At 41.3% G+C, this 8,977-nt stretch overlaps 1 protein-coding gene across 1 annotated transcript in view; it reads left to right on the forward strand.

Annotated features, from left to right (window-relative positions):
- Nucleotides 1-8,977, forward strand: part of SMARCA2 (SWI/SNF related, matrix associated, actin dependent regulator of chromatin, subfamily a, member 2) — a 147,899-nt gene that overhangs the window by 69,625 nt on the left and 69,297 nt on the right. The window contains exons 20-23 of the mRNA XM_018559474.1: nucleotides 1,142-1,255; nucleotides 6,148-6,255; nucleotides 6,800-6,886; nucleotides 8,322-8,368. Coding sequence (XP_018414976.1) covers nucleotides 1,142-1,255; nucleotides 6,148-6,255; nucleotides 6,800-6,886; nucleotides 8,322-8,368 — 356 coding nt within the window. The remainder of the gene's footprint in view (nucleotides 1-1,141; nucleotides 1,256-6,147; nucleotides 6,256-6,799; nucleotides 6,887-8,321; nucleotides 8,369-8,977) is intronic.

Genomic DNA, 8,977 nt, shown 5'->3' on the forward strand with positions numbered 1-8,977 from the left:
GGGGGGGGGGGGGGGGGGGATGCGGACGCGAACGAGCACATATAGACGATCAGCTGGCTATGGAGCCGCTGATCGCCTATATGCGAAACACCCGGTCACGTGTGCAATGGTCGGGTCTTTTCTGCCTGTGCGTGCCCGCGAGCAGAAAAAAAACGGCAACCCGCTAATGCAGCAGTGCCGTCCGTCCGTTTTTATACTAAGGGCGGCAAGAGGTTAAAACATTTTTTGTGGTTTTTTAAAATTATTTGTGAATATTTTTTTTAGCTTTATTTTTTTTAATGCTGTCATTTTTTTTAAAAACTTTTTTTAGACCACTTTATTGCTATAACATAGGGGATTAAGAAATCCCCTATGTAATAGCCAGTTCACCAAACGGGTCCTCTTTAGGGAGACATCAGGGGTCTCCAAGACCTCTGATGTCACCTAGGGACCCCCACAGAAGCTGATGAAGCAGAGATCTGCTTCATCAGCTTCTGTAGCTGGAGAGTGACACTGAATGCAGGAAGTGATGTAATAGACATCACTTCCTGCATTCGGGGACTGAGAGGAGATCAAAGGGAGTTCGTGTACTGAACTCCCTTTGATCTCTTGTCACAGAGCCGTGCCGGTCCCGGCTGCATCGGGCACAGCGGATCTCGGGACCGGCAACGGCAGTGACAGCTGCTAATACAAGCGATCGAGCGTCTCTTGAGACGCTTGATCGCTTGAATGTAAAGCTCCCGGCCGGCCGTGTAATTACAACGGCCGGCCGGAAAGCTGCTCGTCGGGCTCCACCGTCCTCTCGTCACATATAATAATAATGTATTTTTGGCTTATAATCTCCTCCTAGGCCAATCTAGAGCTGCTGTTGCTTATGTTCTGTTCCCTGATATATTACACTGAGCACCTGCAGGGAAGAATTAATCCCAGAGAGAAGAAAATTGTAACATTGCCCTTTTTAGCTTTACACCAGACCAAGAAGCTTTGTAGAAGCTTTGTAGTAGCAGACAACAAAAGAGACCTTGGCACACTATCACTGGTTTATAGTAATGGATTTTATTCATAAGGCTGATATCTGCAGTATAGGGGAATAGAAAGATTGCAAACTAACTTAATGCCAAATATGTGCCTTGCTTGATATCTGTACTCTGTACTGTTAAAGGTGGATTTAAATGAAGAAGAAACTATACTGATCATCCGCCGTCTGCATAAAGTGTTGCGTCCCTTTTTGCTGAGACGACTAAAGAAAGAGGTGGAGTCACAGCTGCCAGAAAAGGTTTGTGATGCTAGTACAATCAAAATAATGTGTATACCATTTTAGGAATTGTTTGTTACACTTTATAGCTACTTTAAAACCACAGTTCTAAAATAGTTGTATGATATGGCAGTGTATCTGATATGAACAGTAACCGTGCTACCGCTGGTTACTGTACAGACCCAGGAGAGAATAAAAGAAAAAAAAAAGGGATGTGTAGTTGTTGGCACAGCACAAGGATTTCAGCAAGAAGAACATTTTTTTTTTTGGTTTTTCTTTTAACAAAAGACAGTTTTCCTACCTGTCTCAAACCTAAAAGTTGTTCTACCTAACACTTAGCCTAACTTCTAAATACTTAGCACTTTATATCTTATAAACCTTAACCTGGTTCTGAAACATAACCCTCACTCTTAATTGTTTAACCACATAAGTGAAACCATGGAGAAAGCCTACAGAAAGGAAATATGGAGGTTAGCATTTTAGAGCTCCCCTTCTGACCCTATTGAAAATATTAGTTCCCTGGGAGTCATGTTGATCCAGTGGCCCCAGTACTTTGTGACTAGCCTGGACATTCGGAATAGGATCTCTGGCATACCTTATCTGCATGTTCCATTCCAGGTCAGTAACAGAAGTATTGCAGCCTGAGACAGTAAGGCAACTAGTATTTTTTTTATTGTTTATTAAGGGCCACAAGATGAAGTAATTTAGGTACATTGAATATGCTGCTGCCTTCTGGAGATTCGACACAAACAAAGTTGTAAGGACAGTCTAGTATTACTCCTCTCACTCCCATCATGCTCCAGTTTTTTTTTTCTAGTGTCCTAGGAGAATGGATGTTTTCTCTCCTCTGAGAGAATCAAACTAGTTTCTTTACTTTGCATTAAGATTTCTTTTTCTTCTAGTGAATTTCGCCTGTTGCTTGAGTGAAGGGGGTCATTTTGCAGCTTTCCAGATTGGCTGATCTTTTGCATTGCCATAGAGGTTGTTCCTGGACCCCTCTTTGAGGAAAAAGCCAGGCCAGTCTGTAACGTATACTGTGGGCCCTAGGTTCTGCTGAATGCACTCTCCTAGACACATGTAACACGTTAGCCACAGAACACTTTACAGGTCCAAGGCCACAGTGCCCATGTTTGGTCTAAGACTCTTTAGGGAGTGTGCCTGACATGAGGGTAAAGGCTAACTTGATGGGGTCTGTTAACTTGATCCTACATCTCTATCTCCAGCATGTCTGTGTGAGGGACCGCAGGGCCTATAAGGTCCTTAGCTGTTATATGTTATAGCTCTGCCCCTTTTGTGCAAGGAAAAAGCACAAGCGGTTAACATCTGGGGCTCCAGCTGCGACACGTTTTGTGATGGGGCTAGTGGCAGGAAGGAGAGCTTGCACCATGTTTGAATTTTGGCCCTCGGGTACTCTATTGAGTCTGCACAGGCCTTTGAGCTCTACTACTTGCAGTAAGGTAGAAAGATCTGTGCACAACCCAGAAAATTGCCTGAGAACCTCTCTGCTTTCCTGCAACCTCTTCTACTTGTGCACCACCTCCGCATTCCACTGGATGTTTACCTTTGGCTCCCTGCTGCCTTACAGCACAGGGTCACAGATGGAATTAACCCTTTCTGCTCCAAAAGTGGTTTGAGTACTAATTATGTGTATTACCTCACTTGTATACTTAGTATGGTGGATCATAAGGGCAAGACCAGCAGTCCTGTGGGCCTTGTCAGCTTAAGATCTACTACCAACGGCAGTTGGTCTAGCAGTGTACTTCATAAAGGACCTGAAATAGATAGCCTGAACCACTTTGCCATGCCACAACACTCAGTCTTTCTTAACTCCTTCAAGAGTCTCATCTAGGTTTGAATTCTCTGCCACGGTCTCCATACCCTTTCCTCCAGAGTCCAGCTCTAATATGCCTGGGGCTGCAGCTGCTGCTGTTGTAAGCTGAGGATGGAGAGGATTGTAACCTATCCTTTGAGGAGTTGATACAGGAGGTTCTCTAGCTGCAGACACTCCAAACTCCAAAACATAAGGACAACGTCTCAGTTTTATTTTATGTAGTTCACACATGCCTAGACTTGGAGTTGCGTGCGTCAGCTATACCTAAAGTTACCAGCCTGGGTTCTCTTAAAAGTCCCCAACCTGTTGAGAGTTTTCCCAGTACATTCACTTCTCCAACTGTTTGGTATAATTGGCCTAATCCAAATAGTCTTTACTCCTCCCAAATGCTTTGTTCAGTAAATAACTTAAGAAGGGGTTCTTAATGTGTACCCCACTATTTCCTGTTTTAACTAAACTCTGTCCCTGTAGAGGATATTACAGACCCTCTTTAAAGACCCTGTGGATAAGAGGCTGGAAGCTTTTTTCAAGGTCTTATTTTCCCTCACAGGTTCTGCCTTGCAACCTGCCTTTGTGGTACCTTTACGAGGACTTGGGCATCTGGTGTAGGGACATGTCTTACTCTAATGGATCCTTTTGTCCTTCAACGACTGCAGCTCATGCCTGTGGTCCTACTTTACTGTGTTGGCAGGTAGCAGATATTAGCCAAATATCCAGAATACTTGCTTTAGGTATACATGCGGAGGACTATAGAACAAACCGAAAGCTCACAAGCATCGTGTGATAACTTCATGAAACCTTTTATTAAAGAATGGTGGAAACTGGTACTTACAAAGTTCTTTACAATCTTGCTTTATCATATAAAATAGCATTCAGAAAGAAACCTGCTTAGACCATAACTGCACAGAAAAAATCCCTGTAGTAGATCACGGACTCTAACATACATCACTGCTGACTGGTTTCAAAGGCGGACCACTTCATCAGAGCTATGGACCGTCATACGCTTCACCCACAAAACCAGGCTTGCCCTTGCCATTTGGATCATGAGTCCACTGCTGGAGTCTGTAATCCTTCCAGCCACTGTTCTGGAAGTTTCTTACGATGGATGACAGCCTGTCAGGCTAAGGCAGAGTACTAAATACTCTCTTGGTGAAGGGAAGTTGGTTGCCAGAGAGAGCTTATATCTCTATCAACATTCTGGAACTCTTAGCTTTTTAAATGCTGGACCTCTTGATTGCATGCTCTTTTAACTACGGTTCAGCCGGACAGTGCCAAGGCAGTGGCTTACAACAACCATCAGGGAGGAACGAGAAGTCCCACAACTCAAAAGAACCTGATCAGATTGTTGGGACTTTGTCCCAACTCTATCCGCAGTGCACATCCCAGGCCTGTAAAATTGCAAGGCTGACTTCCTTAGTTATCACCCTCTTGACTCCAGAGAGTGATCGCTTCACCCTGAGGTGTTTGTAAGACCTCTCATCGGTAGGATGTGGTACTGAGACCTCATTAGACTCCTGACAGACTCTTTGTCCTGCCAGGTCATCCGGATCTTCTGTCCCAAAGATCAATTTGTCAACCTACTTCACAGTCACTGACTTTAACAGCCAGGCTATTGAATCCCATATCTTCAGGGATAGGGGGCCTGTCTGATTCGGTTATCCCTATGCTTTGAAAAGGTAGGGAAATTGATGTCTTGCAAAGTCTACCACCGCACCTGGATGGCATATTTCTTTATGGTGCGAGGCAAAATATTTCCTTCCCAGACAGTGCTCTGTGAGACAAATGCTGTCTTTTTTCCCCAGTCTGGTCAGAATAAACATTTGGTCCTAAGTACCACCAAAGGTCAATTCTTGGCCCTTGCTGTTCTTTTTTTAATGGGCACTTGTCTCTCACTCATAAGTGTAAAGGCCTTCTTACAGGGTGTGCTCACCTTATTCCTCCTGTACTTTCCCCAGTGATACCCTGGGATCTTAACCTGGTTCTGTCAGTTCTGCAGAAATTGCACATTGACACCAGGGATATTACTCTGTCTACTCTTACAAGCTTGCCTTCCTTGTTATCACCACCTCTGAGTTCCTTAGTTGGCAACCTTAACCTGTAAAAAAAACCTTTTTTTCCACCTGGCAATAGTGGAACGGCAAGCAGGCAGTCCTCTACAGGGACTTTCAGGAATAAAAAATAGTCACTGTCTAAAGCTATATTACCACATCTAGACAATAGCGCAAAATATCATGGGACATAGACAAGGGAGAACAATGTCCTGGTTAAGCTGAAAGGAAGAAACTGCCTTGGCAAAAAAATACCTCGAAAGGGTTGTTTACCGGTTATGACAAGGCGCAACAGGCTAATGTTGATGCAGAATAAGTAAAAAAAAAAACTCACAGTACACTTTCCAGCTAGTCAGCACAAAATAAAGCTTAAATTGTTTCAGCTATTTGCGTTAAATACACAGGTTTTAGTTGCATACATTCACAAATATATGTGAAGCCACACTTCCATGCCAAGGCCCCTCTGCAAAGTGTGGTCCCTAACACTAGTCTAACAGAGTTCCCAACTTGGGATATATCTAACAATAAATTTAGAGTAGGTATGCGTTGGAGGTTACCCATTCCTCCTCGAAGGGTCCAGGGCATACCAGGAGTCCAGACTTGCTTAATGGCAGCTGATGTCCTTCATTGTAAATATGTATTAAGTCCAGCAAGCAAGTTAGATTCAGTACATAGGGCTTAAGTTGAGGCCCAGTGTACCTTCTGTCCCTAGATCAGCATGTTGGCCAGGGACCTAGCATTTTCAGAAGGTATGCCAAACTATATGTACTGTACAGATTTTCTTTAAAATGAACAGAGGTTCTTGCAGGAACCATTAGATGCCTTCTCCTTTATCATTGGTGTTACCTTGCATACTTTTTAGGTCCGGTCAGGTTCACTTTAAAAATGTTAGGATTTCATAGGAGCCTTTTTTTTGCATTAGGCTGTTTCTGCGATTCTGCATTCCTTTTTGTGCCATTTGAAATGGTTTCCTTGTTTTCCTTTTGTTTGTTATAGAATATCATAATTTCTTACCCTGATCTTTAATCCCTTAGGTTGAATACGTCATTAAATGTGACATGTCAGCTCTTCAAAAGGTCCTTTACCGCCACATGCAAGCAAAAGGTATTCTCCTCACAGATGGATCTGAGAAAGATAAGAAGGTACGGTACCTCAATTTCTGTTCTTTAAATTAACAGATGTTTTTACTGTGCTTGACATAGATGGGGTGAGATGGCATTGATTTATGAGTGTACAATAAATTTAGAGTAATATGTTATCACTGATCTCACTTGACTGGTGGTACCAAAGATGAATACATTTCCCTATGAAAAATACACCTGCATTTTGATAGTAAAATACAGTAATCATGCAAGTCAGTGTTCAAAATTCAGGAATTTAAATGTTCTGCCTAAATCTGTACAAAAATCACAAGGAAAATATACATTGGGACATCCATTGAGCTGTACCTGTTTTTCTGTACAAAATGTGCTTAAAAAGAGACCTTTGCTGGATTTACAGGGTTATTGTCATCCTCAGAAATTCAATTCCAGTATCTGGGATAAGAGCTGAACCTAACTCTCTTGAGCGCTCCTATAGTTTTTCCTTCCCTACACTTAACTTAGGTGTTGCTGTTATTACAATGATAACAGAATATAAAGGATAGCATCTATGGTAAATGACAGTGTGATTTGATTTGTGTCCTAGGGTAAAGGTGGAGCAAAAACACTTATGAATACCATCATGCAGTTAAGAAAGATCTGCAATCACCCCTTCATTTTCCAGCACATTGAGGTGAGTTAAAGGACTTTCATATATTACCGCTTAACCATACAATTGGCAGCAGTGCAACCAGATCTATACATTTTAGAATATTGCATAAAGCATGAAATGCAAGCCGTTCTACTGACATCTCTAGTACCATAGAGATACTTTCAGTGATACTATTTTTAAAGGGTGGCATTTTTTTTAAATACTACTGTTCTGCTAAAAAATATTTTTTTTCTTTGTGAAGTTGATACTGCATGCTTTTCCATCCCAGGCAGTACTGTGGAAAGAACTCTGTCTTCCGGTTTGGTCTTCATAAACATTTGGACCAGAGTACAATCAAGGGTCAAATCTTGGCCCTACAGCTTCGTACAATTCAGGAGACCACCTTTTTAAAACCCCCAGCACTGTAACCCTCTCAGATGTTTATCAGTAGGGAACAACGTACTCCTTTACACAATTACAAGAGAAAGACAAACTGCCTCACAAATTCTTTTATAGCGTTTTACAGTTATACCATGTTCTGGAGACACAATTTATGGACCATATGCTCATCACCAAAACTCCCCACCAATAGGTTCCAAAGGGTTCATTTCCACTCTATATTCCCATTTGCTTGGCAAAACATCACTTGCTTTTAAAGCAAAATGGCAAACCGTAATGTCAACTATGTCTATGGAGGAATGCAATATTTGCTCTTCCCATATGCTTTATTGACGTGCCGTTAATAACAGGTTGATTCAATTGTATATTATTCAATTGCATAAAATGGGACATATGGATATGGCCACCCCAACTGCATATGTTGTACTCATCCATACGAAGATTTTATGCACCTTGTGTGGGGATCCCTGAGTTTTGGAAGCAAGTAGTCACCATGCTTCATACTTTACTCTAACTCCATCCTCCCTGTATACCTGAGAATTGTCTGTTTAGTATACTAGATGAAGAGTGCTGACCACATTACACTAGAATATTTCTAGAGGAACACTATCTAAAGCCTGTAAAGCCATAGCCATTAAGTTGGTTAGCCCATCTTTTACCATTGCACAGTGAAAATCATTAATGAATATCATCCCGTGCAAAAATGTTATGTATAGGAAGTGAAATTGCCCCCTCAAATTCCATGAAATTAGGTACTTCTGGTGTAACTAATCCTGAGCTCAGAATCTACTCCGGTCCAAACCACTGCTAAAATGTATGTTTTATCGCTTTGAATTATGTCATATAATACATGTGTGTAATAAACGCTCACAAGAGACTGTCACTGTGTTTATATATTTTTTTGCATATTCAGACCATTTTACAAACTTGCTGTTACTGTTTTTTTGATTTGTATTCCTATATTCTCATCTTGAATTGCAACTCCCTCTTCATTTTATACAATCTAGTTAAATGGTTTCTTTCGTATCTTGCATGTAATTGTTTACAATTTCTCAATACTGCAATTCTATTTTTATAGGAATCCTTTGCTGAACATCTGGGATATGCTAATGGTATCATCAACGGGTAAATAATTTTAATATTTTGCATTTGCTGGTAGATTTACATAATTCTAAGCATGAAGCTCTATGCTTCATGAATAACCAATGTGCCATCTTTCTTCTCTGACGTGACAGCCAAAATGCCATCTGTGACTGATTGCTTTATTACGAAAGTTAAATTCTTGTTTAAATACCCTTGATCTGTGTGTACATTACTATTTGAGTTTTGTCAGTGACTTGTTTAAGCAGAAAATGAGAGTGGTAGATATGCAGGCTATTCAATTGCTTATATTCTTTTTGGTGAGCTTTTCTGTACCAAAGGTGCTTAGTGCACTTCCTGAATGAAAAACACTAATTAAAAAGATTAAATAATAGAAAAAAAATGCTTACCTTACTCACTAGCTTCCAGTGGGCTCACCTAGGAGCGAGTGATGTTCCTGGCATTGGGTCTTTCTGGGATCCTAGGAAAGCTGATGATACCAAATCCTGCAAGAGTGTGCTTCTTGCGAGTTTTGTGATCATTAGCTTTCCCATGATCCATTTAAGCCACCACCTTTACAAAACTCTGGTGCAATGGTCATACTGTATTGTTTTCTTTTTTTTTTCTCCTAATGTTCAACTTTTTGTGGGGGGG

Source organism: Nanorana parkeri, unplaced genomic scaffold (genome assembly GCF_000935625.1).
Source record: "Nanorana parkeri isolate BGI_ZX_2015 unplaced genomic scaffold, ASM93562v1 scaffold398, whole genome shotgun sequence".
NCBI classification, from domain to species: domain Eukaryota; kingdom Metazoa; phylum Chordata; class Amphibia; order Anura; family Dicroglossidae; genus Nanorana; species Nanorana parkeri.